We start from the raw sequence: 17,496 nt of genomic DNA on the forward strand, positions 1-17,496 counted from the left end.
TTTCATTTATAACCGTCGAAAAGTTTTGTCCCGTTACTTGATCTATGAATATTTATTTTTTCCGATTTTTGGCGTATATGATCTCGAAGTATAAAAAAACAAGTTTGACGGTTGGATCGTTGAAACTAGTTTCGTAGAATGCATATGCCATCAAAACAATATATTCACTAACAATTAAGAGTTTATTTATATTTTCGTTAAATATAACATAAGATTTTGTGGTATCCACTAGTGCAAATGTTTTAAATTGAAGATCAAATTCAGTCATTGTATTCATATAGGGTCAAGGAGTGTAGCTGTAAAAAAATCATCAAAATCGGAGTTAAAATAACCGTTAAATCGTGATTTTTCATTTATAACTATCGAAAAGTTTTGTCCCGTTACTAGATCTCTGAATGTTTGTTTTTTGCGATTTTTGGGGTATACGATCTTGAAGTATATACAAACAAGTCTTATGGTTGGATCGTTGAATGATGTGTGTATATATATATATATATATATTTATATACATATATTTATTAAGTAGCTTTAAATTTATTTATTTTGTACGTATAACACTTCAGAAATTGAATAGTATATACATTTATTAAGTAGCTTTCACCTTAATTATATTTTAAATCATAAAATAAATTTTTTTATTTTTTATTATTCATAACAATTATTTTTATAAATATTGTGCTACGAACCAATTTTTCGTCTCTCAAAAGTTTGCGCGACCAACAGTTCATCGTGCAAAACTCAAAAAATTTGGGCGAGTACCAAAAATGGGACGCAGGTTTTTAAAATTAAAAAAAAAACTTTAGACTTTGCGCAACCAATATTTTTTGTCGCTCAAAACTTTGCGCGACCAATATATATTTTTCGTCGCGCAAAAATTTGGGGCGGGTATCAAAAATGGGACGCGGGATTTTTTTTATATAATTGTTTTAGACTTTGCACGACCAATATGTATTTTTCGTCGCGCAAAAATTTAAAAATTTTGGCGGGTACCAAAAATGGGATGCGGGAATTTTTTTTAGACTTTGCGCGACCAATACTCCTATATTCGTCGCGCAAAAGTTTGCGAGACCAATATGTTTCGTCGCGCAAAACTTTGAGCGACCAATATATATTTTTCGTCGCGCAAAAATTTGGGCGGGTACCAAAAATGGGACGCGGGAATTTTTTATATATAATTGTTTTAGACTTTGCGCGACCAATAAGTATTTTTCGTCGCGCAAAAATTTAAAAATTTTGGCGGGTACCAAAAATGGGATGCGGGAATTTTTTTTTTTAAAAAATAATTTTTTTAGACTTTGCGCGACCAATATTCCTCTATTCGTCGCACAAAACTTTGCGAGACCAATATGTTTCGTCGCGCAAAACTTTGCGCGACCAACAATATTTTCGTCGCGCAAAGTGATACGATTTTTAAAACTGAAATAACTCCTCCACTATTTTCTCAATTTCTTTCTCTACTCTTACCTCTCCTCTCTCTTTCCCTTTCCCCAAATCCCACCCTTTCTCTCACACTAACTCCTCTCACTTAATCTCTCATCTCTATCTTCACTATCTCTCACTCTCACTCACTCTCTCATCTATCTTTTCACTATCTCTCACTCTCTCATCTCTCTATCACTATCTTTTCTAATTCTCTCACACTCACTTCTCCCTCTCATTCTCACTCACTCTCAATCTTGCCAAAAGGTATATTCTCTCCAAATTTTAATTTTTTTTTATTAATATGTGTTTTTGGAGTTAGTTTTGAGTTTGTGTGGGGTTTGGGGTTGAGTAAAGGGGAGAGATTGGAGTTTGGGTTGGATTTGTGGTATAACAATTTTAGGGGAGATTGTGCATTCTTTTTGTTGTTGTTGTTGTTATTTGACTATATTTGTTTTTTTGTAAGGAATCATCGAGACTTTGACGGCTAAAGTTGAGGATTAGGAAGCTATCAAAACATATCCTCCGCCACTACCACCACAATACGCTTGTATTAGGATTTTATTATTGTACTTTGTTAATTTATATGTACATTTTGAATATATATTTATATTTATTGGATAATTTGATCACTATTTTTCATATGTAATTTTATTTTGAATATGTCAATTTAAATTAAAGTAATTAAGAAAAATCTTACAATTAAATTAAATTTAAAAAGTAAAAATTTGAAAAAATTCATATAAATAAATTCATACTAAAGAAAAAATATTTCGTAGCGCAAACTATTAAATTAGTTTATTTCAAATTAAAAAAATTTAAAACAAAAAATATTTTGTCGCGCAAATATTTGCGCGACGTTACTATTTGTCGCGTAAAACTCTAAAAATTTGGGCGGGTACCAAAATTTTGACGCGGGAATTTTTTTAAGACTTTGCGCGACCAATGTATTTCGTCGCGCAAACAGTTGCGCGACCAATGTATTTCGTCGCGCAAACCTTTGCGCGGCCAATGTTTTTCGTCGCGCAAACCTTTGCGCGACCAATGTATTTCGTCGCGCAAAACTTTGCGCTACCAATATTTTTCGTCGCGCAAAGTCACTTTGCGTTCGTCGCGCAAAGTAACTTTGCGCGACCAATGAAAAAACTTCGTTGCGCAAAGTCTTTCTTCACGATCTTTGCGCGACGGATTCTGCGCGACGAAGTTTTTGTGGCGCTGAAATTTGTGCGACCACAATTTATTTTGCGCGACGAAATTATCTTCGTCGCGCAAAGTGTAAAATGTAGTAGTGTCAATAACTGCAAGATAATAGTGAGAAAGAGTCTAGTGTGTGTTGGAAGGCAAATCACCATCGAATTCTCAAGTCTAATCTAGGTTAATAGTTGCGTGGGAAGAAAATTAGGAGGAAACTTGTTTGTGTGGATGGTCCTACTAAGTAAGCATTGATATTTTGTCGATAGACATACCTTTCACAAAGGCTGGTCCAATTAATTTATTAGTAGCAGGCTGCCGAAATACATGTAAGACTCAAGGGTCTGTGGTTAGTGTCCACGCTGATGAAAGAGTCCTACGCCTTCTGTCCACAGCTTCTCAAGGAGACATGATATTTTGGCATATACATTATTTTCCACCCTCAATTAATTGTCATTGTACACACAACAATTCATCATGAGAATTCCAATTCCTGATTAGTAAACATGTCATCAGACCAGAAGAAAAAGAAAGGCTACCTAATGAACATCATGCAAAGACTATAATTCAATAGACATTGTGTGTTCCAAATTAATAATTCCATGGTTCATTCAATTACTAGCAGAAGCGGATCTTGGGTTTTGGCTGCCTAAACCCCTTTGCTTTTGTTTTTGGCAATACTAAGCATGAAACCTTTGTTATAATCAACTATAATAACATAAGATCCGTCGCCAAGTAGACACAGCTAAAAGAGATATATAATTATAACTCAATCTATCCAGCAAATTGTTCCGCGCACGTGTCACTATTATTTTTATATACAATAACATAAATTTTGAACTGTTGAGATATGGGTTTATTCCAATTGATATTTGGGAATTATTGTAATTGATTTTTTCCTAGTTTAGAGACTAACTGCATAATTGTGGGATCTATATTGCTGTATCAATCCCTATATATGTACCTGCAAATATTGTATGTAAATACAATGGTATACAGAATTCCTTATACCAGATTTTACACGAACCATGTCATATTTACATAGTAACTAAGATTAAAGCTGGTGCCAGTTGGGTATCTTCCACCTCCACCCATGTAGACAGAAGTTCGAAATCTCCAAACACCAGTGAATATTTGTGTAAACCTGTAAGCACCACCTTTAACCACATTGACTAAACAGCAATACTGGCATTATCGTTGTGGATGTGGTCCATATAAATATGTGGCTTCCGACCCAACAAATAAGAAAAAGGAAACAGAAAAGTCTAAGTCAATAATATGACAAAATTTGCATACTATTCAAGCTCGTAAAGAGCTTCTTTTTTCTCCCCTATATATTGTGATACAAGCTCGGAGACAACCATATATCAATAATTAAACCCTAAACAATTGGATCGTGTTGATCTTGCCTTTCAATCTTTTAACATGCAGGGCCACAGAAGGTGCTTGAAACTCTTTCTTGCATTTGCGCTGCTTTTGCTACAGTTCGCCAAAGGAGGAGAGGTGGACCACAGTCAGAAGGATACTAACGTGACCAGAAGGTGCAAAGAGAGGGAGAGGAAAGCACTCCTTGCATTCAAGCGTGGCCTGGTGGATGATCACAATCTCCTCTCTCCATGGAGTTCCGAAGCCCAGAAACAAGATTGTTGCAGATGGATAGGAGTCTCTTGTAGCAACCAAACAGGTCATGTTGTTGGACTTGATCTTTCAAACGATGTTCTAGGCGGATTTGACATTTTGCGAGGTAAGATGATTAGTCCTAAACTGATTGAGTTGCAGCATTTACAACATTTGGACCTCAATGAGATTAATTTCACTGGGAGCCAATTTCCAAATTTCATTGGTTCTCTAACCAATTTAAGATACCTTGATCTGTCTTCGACTAATTTGGGAGGCAAGTTTCCAAGTCAGGTCGGAAATCTTACGAACTTGGTGTATCTGGACTTAAGGGGTATGACTTTACAAATGTAGAAAATCTCGATTGGCTTCCTCTTCTTTCGTCATTAAGATATTTGGATTTGAGTTTCACGAATCTCAGCCATGTTTTCGATTGGCCGGAAGCCATTAATAAGCTTCCTGAACTAACAAACTTGACACTATGGGCGTGTGATCTTCATTCTCCAATTCTTTCCACTCTTTCCTACACAAACTCTTCTAAATCTCTTGCTAGCGTAGACCTTTATTCCAACCGTTTGAATACTTCTTCAATATTCGTATGGTTGTCCAACTATAATACCAGCCTTGTTCATCTTGACCTCTCTTGGAACCTTCTAGCCGGTTCAATTCCTGATTTTTTTGGAAACATGAGCTCTCTGGTACAACTTGATCTCTCTTTTAACCAACTTGAAGTAGAGGAACCGCATTCTTTTGCCAGGTTATGTAGTTTGCAAGAATTGTGTCTCTCAAGCAATAATCTGAGTGGACAACTTTCTAAATTTGTTCAAATATTATTCTCTACTTGTGCTCAAAACTCATTGGAGATTTTGGATCTCTCTGGGAATGATCTTGCAGGGTCATTACCTGATCTTACACACCTTTCATCTTTGGTAAGCTTGACAATTAGTTACAATCAATTAAGCGGAGGAATACCTGAAAGTATTGGGCTAATGTCGAAGCTCCAAACTATTGAATTTAACATGAATTCTCTGGAAGGAGTGATTTCAGAAGTTCATTTCTCAAATCTCTCCAAATTACAATATTTGGATTTATCTTCTAACTTGCTAGTTTTAGACTTCCATGCTGATTGGTTCCTCCTTTCCAATTGGACATCATAAATTTGAGGTCTTGCAAGATGGGTCCAGATTTCCCAAAGTGGCTTCAAACTCAAAAAAAATTCTCAACGCTTGATATTTCTGATGCTGGAATTTCTGACATCTTTCCAAGTTGGTTTTGGAGTTTATGTCGTAATGTGATACTTATGAATCTCACAAGCAACCAAATTAGAGGTACATTTGCAAATTTAACATTGGAATTTTCACAGTTCCCTGCACTACATCTGAGTTTGAACAAGTTGGAAGGTCCAATCCCCTCATTTCTATCAACAGCCTCATATCTGGATCTCTCTTATAATAAACTTTCGGGGTAAATTTCATTCCTGTGTTCAAGTGCAGCTATTTATTTAGGCTTTCTTGACCTCTCAAGCAACAATGTTTCTGGACAAGTTCCAGATTGCTTGACACATTTGGAGAATCTAGTCATGCTTGATTTGAGTTACAATGCTTTGTCCGGAAAAATTCCTGCAACAATAGGCTCTGTATTTCGGATTGAAACACTAAAATTAAGAAGCAATATAGATTTGTGGGACAATTGCCTTCGTCATTGAAGAATTGCACAAGTTTAGTAGTCCTTGATGTTGGGGATAATAAATTATCCGGACCAATACCTGAATGGTTAGGGGTTAGCTTAAAGAAATTGGTTATCCTGATGCTTTCGTCTAATCACATCAACGGAAGCCTGCCCTCACAATTATGCCATCTAACACAAATTCAAATTTTAGATTTCTCCATGAACATCATCTCTGGAAGCATACCCAAATGCCTCACCAATTTAACTACTCTGGCTCAAAAAGGAAATTCAAGTCTGAACATCTCACATTCTTATGAAATTTCTACGATCAATTTGGTAGATTTTTATGACGATGATGCAACCTTCATGTGGAAATGAGGAATGCAGACATACAAAAGTACTTTGGGGCTCGTGAAGATAATTGATCTGTCAAGCAATAAATTAACAGGGGAGATTCCAAGTGAAATCACTCATCTTGTTGGGTTAGTTTCTTTAAACTTATCGAGAAACCAATTAACAGGTCAAATAACTCCAAAGATCAGAAACTTGCAGGCATTGGATTCTCTTGATTTGTCACGAAACCATATAGACGGAAGAATTCCAACAAGCCTTGCTCGAATTGATCGTCTTGGTCTCTTAGACTTGTCATATAACAACTTGTCTGGCAAAATTCCAGTCGGGACTCAGCTCCAAGGCTTTGATCCCTCTTTTTATGCTAGGAATCTTCAACTTTGTGGACCTCCACTTAAAAAGATGTGTGCTGATGAAGTGGAAAAAGGTCAAAGTGAGAAAACTGACTTCATCAACCAAGAGGACAAGGATGAGCTAATAACACCGGGATTCTACATTAGTATGGGGCTTGGATTTGCTGCTGGATTTTGGGGAGTTTGCGGCACCTTGATATTTTCAAGGTCGTGGAGATACACATACTTAAAGTTCTTGAATGGTTTAAATGATTGGCTTTTTGTGAGGATAGCTTTGTTGAAGCGGCAATTGAAGGATGCTTAATTACTAAAGATCAACGGTAAGTAATCTCTCTTTCTCTCTCTCATTGTTTATTATTATTTTATTGACTTAATCAACATGCATGATTAATTTGGTTTTTCTAATTTTTTATATTCATGCAAACTAACTGGTCTTTTTTTTCTTCTTTTTTGTTTTTTGTTTTTGCATTTTATCTTTTTATCCAGCATCTTCGGAGACATGTCTTCCCTTCAATCAAAATGGTGCAAAGTTGCCATGGACAGTTGGAGTGTCTTAACTCCTTAATAAAAAGATTAGTGGATGCACTACTACAAAAAGTGAAAAAGACGACCAGAAAACAACGACGGTCTAAGTGAAAACCGTCGTGGTTTTTAAAAAGACGACGGTTCTAAAAACACCGTCGTATAATACCACCTTAGACAACTAAAAATGGAGATTCAAATGGCTGTTCAAAAACAACGACGTACCTAATTAAACAACCGACGTCTATTTGAAACAGATTTCCGCAGTGTAAAATCAAAGCAAACAAAGAACGGCAGAAGTTATGAATAGACCGACGTAGAAAGTAAAGACGACGATTTCAATAAAAGCCGCCGTTTTTACTCATAAAATAACACGACGAGGTTTTCGTATAAGACGCCGTATAATTACAAACAAATCCACGGCTTTAAAATACAAAATAATATTAACAGATGACACAGATTTGCAATCAGAGAGACAATTTTTTGGAAGTTGATCAACGTCGTTGCAAATTTGCAATCAGAGAGACAATTTTCAACGACGGTTATATTATACCTAACGACGTTTAAAAATAAATCAACGTCGCTCAACAAATATATTACGTCGTCTTAGTCTTACTTAAGACGACGAAAAACGACGACAGTAGTAAAAAACAGTCGTTGTTTTTATATTCTTATTTTATTTAAATCTGTCGTGTTAGTTAAAAACGACGGCATAACAAAAAACCGTCGTTTTGTTTCAAACTGAATTAATTTAAAATTTCTTCAGGAAAGCAAAATCTATTTATAATTTCCTCGGGTTAGTAATATTGCGTCGTGTTAGTTTACAAATTCTAGAACATTAATTTCCCTCATTTTAAATTTCCTCGGGAAAGAAAAATCTATTTATCACGCTTTGTAATTGAAAACTAAAACTGAAAGAATTCTGGAAAAAAAACTCTATTTATAATTTAAAAATAAAATCCACGTCGGTTGTAGTACACTTAACGACGTTTAACAAAATAATCTACGTCGGTAATTATAAATCTACCGCCATCTTAGACGACGAGAAAAGACGACGGTAGAACAGAAAACCGCCGTTGTTTCAGTTTCTTTAACAGTTTGGTCCTTTATCTTTCTGCAGGGACTTGTATAGTTCAAAGCATTGACAATGTCTTCATTATATCTCCCAGCAACTACTGATTCGATTGCTCATGCTTTAGAGGCCATCTGAAGCCATTTCTATTCTTTATCGCATTCTTGAAACCCATCTTCTTCTTCTGAAGCTCTACGGATAAAGGAAGAGGCTATCACAAATCTGACGGATCTTCTTAGTCAAAAAAATCAAGCAGAGGATCAGGCACATCTGATCTTCAGATTTCCCTGAGAAGCGAACTTTCCTTCGACAGCGAGTGGAGGCCAGGCTTGCATCTCTTTTGATGGAAAGCAAGGAGTATTCAGAAGCACTAAGTGTCCTATCAGGCTTGATCAAGGAAGTGAGAAGGCTAGTTGACAAGCTTCTTCTTGTCAACTAGCCTAAATGTAAGCTCAATTTCTCTTTGAGAAAGACCTCCAAATTATTGTCTTTGAGATGTGAGAGACAGTGTCTCTGAGAGAGGAAGAACTTGGAACCCTAAATGTAAACCGCGAAAATGAATGAAAGCGACAAATTTATAGAATAAATTTTTAAAACCAACGGCGGTCCTTAATAAAAAACCGCCGTTTAAATTGTAAAATCAACGTCGGTATTACTGACGTATATTACAGAACTCCACGCCGTATTATTTTTTTGAAATTGTTTTATATGTAAGCAACTTTTCGTCTACTTGACTTACACATTAGTTGTTTTTATATTCTTATTTTATTTAAATCTGTCATCCAAAAAAGAAACTTTACATATTGCAGAATATTAATTTCCTTCGTTTTAAATTTCCTCCGGAAAAAAAAACTCTATTTATAACGCACTGTAATTGAAAAATAAACTGAAAGGTCACGGGAAAAAAAATTCTATTCATAATTTAAACATTAAAATCCACGTCGGTTATATTAAACCTAACGACGTTAAATGAAATGATTCCACGTCGAACGAAAAATATTGCGTCGTGTTAGTTAAAAACGACGTAGTTAAATGTAACCGCCGTATTATTTTTTTGAAATGGTTTTATATGTAAGCAACTTTTCGACTTACACATGCACTGTTTCCAAACCCGATTAAAAATTTCAATCTCCAGAGAAACCTTTTCGTCTTTTTTCCTTGTCAGAGCATTGTCAGAGTTTCTCATCGTCTTCCTCTCGTCTTCTTCGTCGTCCTTGAACTTAAACATCGATCATCTTCCTCTTGCTTTCATTGCACGCAAAAGGTAAGCTTTCATTTTCACTATTTTGGTTACTGTTTTGCATGCTCATACGTTTTTTGTTTGAAAAATCTTTTTACCTTTTTTCTGGCCAAAATCATTTTACTTCTTTCCAAGTTTGATAAAATATATAGACAAAGAGGGAAAGTTTCCGACTTTGAAGACAACTACCTCAACTAAATAAGACGACGGTAGACCACGACGGTTCGTCAGTTGTTCTAGCGTCGTCTGAAAATTGACAAAGTTGTTTTGAAAATAATAGTCTTTTTTTATATGCTTGTTTAATTGCAGGTTTGATTTCTCTGAACAATGGTTTTTGTTTTTCCCTTATTTGATAAAATATAAAGAAAAAGAAACTAGGGTTGGTATCTAATATAGACGACAAAATATCTTATTGTTTTACGTCGTGTGAATGTTAATACCACGACGGTGTATTACTATTGATGTCGTATGAACATACATACCACAACGTTATATAAATAATAGTTTACCACGACGGTGTATTACTATTGACGTCGTGTGAACATATATACCACGACGTTATATAAATAATGGTTTTAAACATTTATTACGTCTGAGATTATTTCATTGCGTCGTCTAAAATCATATCATACGTCGTATTTTTTAATACCGTCGTTTGTGTTCTTAATGTTTTCCTGAAATATTTTCACTTGCAGTTTTGTCTGTTAAAATGGTTTCTCAACAACAAACTAAGGATTCTGGCTCCAAGAAGCTTGGAATGGTAGCTCCTCAAGACAAGTCTTCGAAGGAGATGAAGTCTTCGAAGAAGATGAAGTTTGCTTCATCATCTGCTGAGACAGAACCAACCAGCCAGACAACAATCTCTGATGATTCAAAGACTGGTCGAGGTATGAGCACAATGCCTCGTGTTGTGAAGAGAAAGCTTCATAAACTGAGGCCAATTGTTGAGTACAATAAAAGGGGGAAAGGTGTTGGCCAAGCACATATTGAGATGCAGTCGTATATTGGTGTGTTGGCACGCTCCAGGATCCCACTTGTGGACAAGAAATGGTCCCAAATCCCCAAGGATATAAAGGAGCAGATTTGGGAAGCAGTTGACATGGCTTTTGTCGTAGGCCAAGGGGGCAAGACCTCTGTTTTAGCTTCTGCTTCCAAGAAATGGAAGGATTTCAAGTCTACACTAACGAGGCATTATATCCTTCCATACACCAATGACAGGGAGAAATTAAGCCAACCCCCTGAAACATATAAATTCATAGAGAAAGCACAATGGGATGCCTTTGTAGCTTCAAGGCTATCCACAGATTAGGGAGAAACTCGAGTACAATCATCGATTGTCTCGAAAAGGATATGCTGGATTGGAGGATCAATTGGAGGAAACCATGCCTGGGGTAGAAATTGATCGATCTACCTTATGGAAGAGAGCTAGACAGGACAAACATGGTAACATCCCTGATCCAAAGGTGGCAGAGAAAGCAAAATTAATTGTAAGCCTACTATCACTCTGTTTTAAATTTTTATTAAACTGTGAATTATTCTTATTACGTCGTATGTTATATTTTTCGTCGTGTGAATGATATTACCACGTCGAAAAGTTTTTAAAAACGTCGTTAAAGGTCTAAATAGGAATCACTACTAATTTTCTGTAATTATAGCATAAGACGTCGGTGGTTCATTTTCGCGTCGTTTGAATGATATTACCACGTCGAAACTTTTTTAAAAACGTCGTTAACGGTCTAAATAGGAATCACTACTCTGTTTTCTTTAATTATAGCATAAGACGTCGGTTGTTTATTCATTTCGTCGTTTTAAATAAATAACCACGTCGGTATAACTACCGTCGTGATAAGTTATAATAACGTCGGTTTATACGTTATTGCGTCGTGTGAAATTATATAATACGTCGTTTGTACATAAATAACCGTCGTGTGTTTTTTTGTTTATCTTTGTTTTAGGATGAATTGCAGAAACAAGTCTCGGAAGGCAAAGTCAGAGTAGATGGCAGCAATGATGTGCTGACCATGGCTTTGGGCCCCGAGCATCCAGGCAGAGTGAGGGGAGTTGGTGCTGGTATTTCCCCAAGGCAATATTTCAATTTGCCCAAACCACAGAGGGTGAGCTTTGACGACCGTTTGAAGGACAGTTTAAGAGTTCTCCTTCAAGAAGAGACTAAAAAGATGGAGGCTAAGGCAAGGGAAGAGGCCTTAAGGATGGAGGCTAGGACAAAACAATTGGTAGAGGCTGAGAGGGAGCATTTCCTGAGTCAGCTTTCCCAATTAATTCCCAATTTTGATCCAAGCATGCTTAAACCAAGAATTAGCCAAAGCCCCAAAAATCCAATGTCTGACAAAGCTAGCTGCTCTGGAGGTGATGTGAGATCCCTACATTTGGAGGATGATACTGCCAAAATGGGGAAACATCAGCCAGATGAAGAGAAGGAAGAAGAAAAAAGAGATGAAGAGAAGGAAGAAGAAAAGGAGAAAGAAGATGAAGAAAAGCATGACGACAAGGTATGTTCACATAACTTTGCCTTTTTTATTTGTTTTTCAAAATTTCAGACGTCGATATTTTTATTTAATCCGTCGTTTGTTTAAAACTTAGACGGCGGAATTTTTTTAAGACGTAATAAAATATTTAAACGACGGTTTTTGCACCGTCGTTTAAATGGTTTCAGACGACGCTTTATTCATAAAACCATCGTCTTTATTGAATTACCACGGCAGTTTTTTCACCGTCGTTTAAATACTTTTAAGACGACGTTTTATTCCTTAAACCGTCGTCTTTATTGAATTTCCACGTCATTTTTTTTATTTCTTTAAACAGGTTATTGAAGTTGGTGCTTATTCAAATATGGAGGCGCCATCTTCTTTAAAAACCCTTTGTCGTTTTGTGGAAACGACACTCCTGCCTGAGGATAAGACACTCCAATTTACAATTGATAAGGAGGTGTTTGGTGGTGAGCGCGATACCTTCCTCCTGCCTGAAGATATTACACAATTTGCAGGCATGGAAGAAATTGGAGCTACTGTATTGGCTGTATATATGAGGTTTGTACTTCTAAAATAATACCTCGTTGGTTTATATATTGCGTCGTCTTAACTAACTAACCACGTCGTCTTAACTAACTACCGTCGTGATAAATATATTATAACGTCCTCATCTATTTCAGTACGTCGTGTGAAATATTATAATACGTCGTTTTTTTATACATAACCGTCGTGTTTGTTTGTGCTGACTTGTTTATATTATTTTATGTATTTAGGTACTTACACGATGTTTTGAAACAAGCCAATATGTGCAGCATGGTTGGCTTTATCGACCCTGCTACAGTTAGTGCCAACTCTGGCACAATAACTGAAAGATCACGACTGGTAGCAGCTCGACTTCAGAAGACAGACGGTGAACAGATTTTCATGATGCCTTACAATCCAGGGTTAGTCTCCTTAGGATTTTGTTTTTATGATTTTCAATAAATGACAGCTTATAAACTAACCACGTCGGTGTTTTATTTTATTTAGTCGTTTGAAACTACTAACCACGTCGGTATTTATTTATCGTCGTAATAAATATATAATGTCGTCGTTATCTACTTTATTTCGTCGTGTGAAATACTATAATACGTCATTTTTGTAAATAACCATCGTTTTTATATTAATTTTATGCAGCCGTCATTGGATCTTGCTGATTGTAAGAGCAAAGAAGGAGACCGTCTATTTTCTGGATCCTCTGCCAGGTCATCGTGTGGTCGACGAAGAGGCGAAAAACATCATGAACAGTGCTTTAAAAATATATAATACCCACATAGCCCGAGCAGGACGTAAAAATGTAATTTGGAAAACTCTCTCAGGCACACCAAAGCAACCCAGCAATGTCGAATGCGGGTATTATGTGATGCGCTTCATGAGGGACATCATCATGGATCCTTCCTTGGGGTTTGAGAATAAGGTAAGAAGAAATTACCTTCATACATTTCACGTCGTTTTTTGTATTATCAACGACGGTCATGTAAAATTAACGTCGTTGAATGGATATACTACGTCGGTTATGAAAAATATCGTCGTCTGTGATTGAATTTCTTTTTATTTATAAACCCTAATAGTCATTGTTTATGCAGTATGCCAAGGGAAACCAGGAAGCTTCATACCCCCAAGAAGCCATTGATGAAGTCCGGAATGAATGGGCAGAGTTTGTTTTCCAAATTATTAAACAGGGCAATTATTGAACACTTGATATTTATGTATAATGTACAAATTTTCTCTATAATATGTAATGTAAAAATTTGTTGAGGTTTTCTTAAATTAAAAAAAAAAAACAAACATACAAATTGCTTAACCGATGTGTAATACTTTTCCAACGACCTAATAAAGTCAAAAACCGTCGTATTTTGTTGTTTCGTGTTTTAAACAAATACGACGTAAAAATATAGTTAGACGACGTTCTTTGAACAATTGAGTCGTTTATGGTTTACAACATCTTCAATTTCTTAAGGGTTCAGGGTATCATCGACGACGTTTATGTAACGACAGCGGTTAAGTCGTGGAATATATATTTTACGTCGTATAGTTAAATAGCCGCCATGGTTTCTCATTTTAACGACGTCATTTTAACGACTTAGTAGTCTATTACAATTTACAACGTCTACAATTTATTAACACCGACGTGGTTTGTTGTTGTGGTAAGAATATTTTATTATTTTTATATCAAAATATTCAAAATAAATTTAAAATAAATCAGAAAATTGAAAAGTCAACTCCTATGAAGTCATTGATATATTTTCTTCCACATAAACCTTGAAAAAATTCATTTTGAATAACAAAAATTTAAAATGACCATCCAAAACAAAATTGTTTTGATGAGACATAAAATCACTTCTAGTTTTATGGTTTAGGGTTTAGAGTCTAGGGTTTAGAGATTAGGGTTGTTATTTATTGGGGTTTATTTTTAAAGTATAATTTTTGGGTAGTCTAGGGTATTTGTTAGGCTTTAAAACCATAAAACCTTTTATAAACTTAATTTTTTAAATTGTATAATTTAGTTTTATGGGTTTAGGGTATTAATTTTTAACGACGGTGGTTGCGTCGTGGAATACATATTTTACGTCGTACAGAAAAACATACGACATGGTTTACGCTTTAAACGACGTCATTTTAATATGTAAGTCGGTTTATATAATTTACAACGTCTTTAATTTCTTAACACCGACGTGGTTTTTCAGTCGTCGTTATATAAAAAATTCAAAATAAATTTAAAATTAATCCGAAAAATGAAGCTTCAAAACGAACGGCCTTACGTTCTTAATCCGAAAAATGAAGTTTCCATCGTGGAATATTAAATTTACGTCGGTACTTGTAGAACTTTCGCCTTGGTTTTTCTTTCGACGTTTTAAAACGCGCGAGCTCTAAAAATTTTCGCGCGACCTAAATTTTTTTGATTTGGCTCTTATTCTTATACTTCGAACCCTGAAACCTAAAATTTTCAGATTTCGCGCGACATAACATTTCGCTCTCTCACTTCTGCTCTAATTAAAAGTTGCACTCTCCAGGCTCCGTCGAATCTGTGAGCTCGTCCAACCTGTAAGTACAAACCCTATCTTCCCCTTGTAAATTCATTGAATGATATTAGGTTGTTTTGTTAAAGGGTTTTATGTGTATGCTTTGCGATTTGTTAATAATATGCTTATAGGTATGGGTTCATGGATTTTCTGTTTAATGGGTTCATGGATTACATTATCTGTTATGTTGAATTGGGAATGGATTTAATTTTGTCGTATCTTTTAATCACCCTATGTTATGTTGAATTGGGAATGGATTTATTGTTTTCATGCTTGGTTTCATGTATATGTTGGTTTCTTGCTTGGTTTCATATATATGTTGTGTTCTTAATGGGTTTTGTGTTCTTGAAAATAAACTGAGACACGACGAATTTTAAGGCATACGACGACGATTACACGACGGTTTTTTTAAACTACCGTCGTTGTATTACTTATACACGACGGTTTTTTCATAAACCGTCGTTTGTATTACTTATAATAGACGACGTCTGTTGAAAATCCGTCGTCTATATATGCCAAATACGTCTGTTTTTGTTTAAAACCCGTCGTCTCTTTTGTGTATTACTTGCGATTAGATCATTGTATAATCTGCTATAGTGATGGTCATTGCCTGTATTTTCACTTTATTATAGATAATAGGTTATAGTGTCGGAGATGGATAAGTCATGGATGCACTCGGATAGAAGATCGAAGGCATATGAATTTGGGGTGGAAGCATTTTTGAACTTTGCTGTAGAAAATCTTCTAACTACAACACATATCCGTTGTCCATGTGTTAAATGTGTTAATTTGAAGTTGTTTGGGGTTGGAATTATAAGGGATCACTTATACTTTAATGGAATTGACCAAAGCTATAAGAATTGGACATTTCACGGAGAACCTTGGGAAGCAACTACTAATGCTAGTAGAAATGTTGAAGAAGATGATGGCCATAGTAGGTACAGTTTTGTGTCTGAAGAAATTGATATGGATGATAATGATTTTGGTGATTTTGGTTCGGATCCGTATGAGTTTGCCAATGTGATTGGGGATGGAGATCAACCAGTGTACCCTGGTTGTAGAAAGTACACGAAGTTATCGGCATTAGTGAAGTTGTATAATTTGAAGGCAAAACATGGGATGAGTGATGTCTGTTTTACAGAATTATTGATACTTCAAGGCGATTTGCTTCCAGAAGGAAATACAATACCAACCTCCATGTATGAGGCTAAAAAGACTTTGTGTGCATTGGGGCTGAGTTATGAGAAAATGCACGCATGCCCCAATGATTGCATCTTGTATAGGAAGGAGTATGAGGATTCAACTAATTGTCCTACTTGTGGTATCTCAAGGTGGAAGGAAGGCAAAGATTCAATCTTGAAAGAGGGTGTGCCAGCGAAGGTGGTGTGGTATTTTCCCCCAATTTCAAGGTTTAAAAGGATGTTTCAATCACATGAGACAGCTAAGAGTTTGACTTGGTGGCATGCTGCTAGAAAATCAATTGACGGTCAGATGTCTCATCCGGCGGATTCCCCGTCTTGGAAACTTCTTGATGATAAATGGCCTGAGTTTGGTAATGAGCCGAGAAACTTGAGATTGGCTCTTTCATCTGATGGATTCAATCCCCACAGTTCTCTAAGTAGCAGATATAGTTGTTGGCCGGTTATCTTAGTTACATATAATCTCCCTCCATGGCTGTGCATGAAACGAAAGTTCATGATGTTAACCTTATTGATTTCTGGTCCTAAACAACCCGGAAATGATATAGACGTCTACTTGGAGCCTTTGATTGATGATTTAAAATCCTTGTGGGTTGGGATTAGAGGAGTGTATGATGCACATAATGGAGAATACTTTACACTCAGAGCTGCATTAATGTGGACAATTAATGATTTCCCCGCCTATGGAAACTTATCTGGTTGTGTTGTTAAAGGATATAAAGCTTGTCCAATATGCGGCGATGATACACCTAGTCACAGGTTGAAAAATGGCCACAAAATTTGTTACATTGGGCATAGAAAATGGTTACCAATCAATCATCCATATAGGAGGCAACGTGCAGCTTTTAATGGGAAACCTGAATATGGCATACCTCCAGAGCCATTAACCGGAGAAGAAGTGCTGCATATGGTTGAAAATGGTGACAGAGTTTGTTGGAAGAAGAAATCAATATTCTTTGATCTCGAGTATTGGAAATACCTTCCTGTGAGGCATGCCCTAGATGTTATGCACATTGAGAAGAATGTTTGCGATAGTATCATTGGTACATTGCTGGAGATCCCTGGAAAAAATAAAGATGGGATTGCTGCTCGATTAGATTTATTGAACATGGGGGTCAAAACTGATTTGCAACCCGAGTATGGAGAAAGACGTACTCGTTTGCCTCCTGGGCCTTGGAATTTGTCAAGAGCAGAGAAGAGAGAGGTTTGCAATTCTTTCTATGGTATGAAGGTCCCTGAAGGTTATTCTTCAAATATTAAAAATCTTGTATCTGTACAAGATTCAAGACTTCTTGGCCTTAAATCACATGATT

General features: G+C 36.1%; 1 protein-coding gene and 1 pseudogene across 1 annotated transcript; both read left to right on the forward strand.

Annotated features, from left to right (window-relative positions):
• LOC109947424 (receptor-like protein 12) lies at positions 4,036 to 4,581 on the forward strand. Its single transcript, XM_020557393.1, has one exon. It carries the CDS (start codon positions 4,036 to 4,038, stop codon positions 4,579 to 4,581), a length of 546 nt encoding a protein of 181 aa, XP_020412982.1.
• LOC18786403 lies at positions 5,921 to 6,903 on the forward strand (annotated as a pseudogene).

The sequence above is a fragment of the Prunus persica genome, chromosome G2, assembly GCF_000346465.2.
Source record: "Prunus persica cultivar Lovell chromosome G2, Prunus_persica_NCBIv2, whole genome shotgun sequence".
Lineage (NCBI taxonomy): Eukaryota > Viridiplantae > Streptophyta > Magnoliopsida > Rosales > Rosaceae > Prunus > Prunus persica.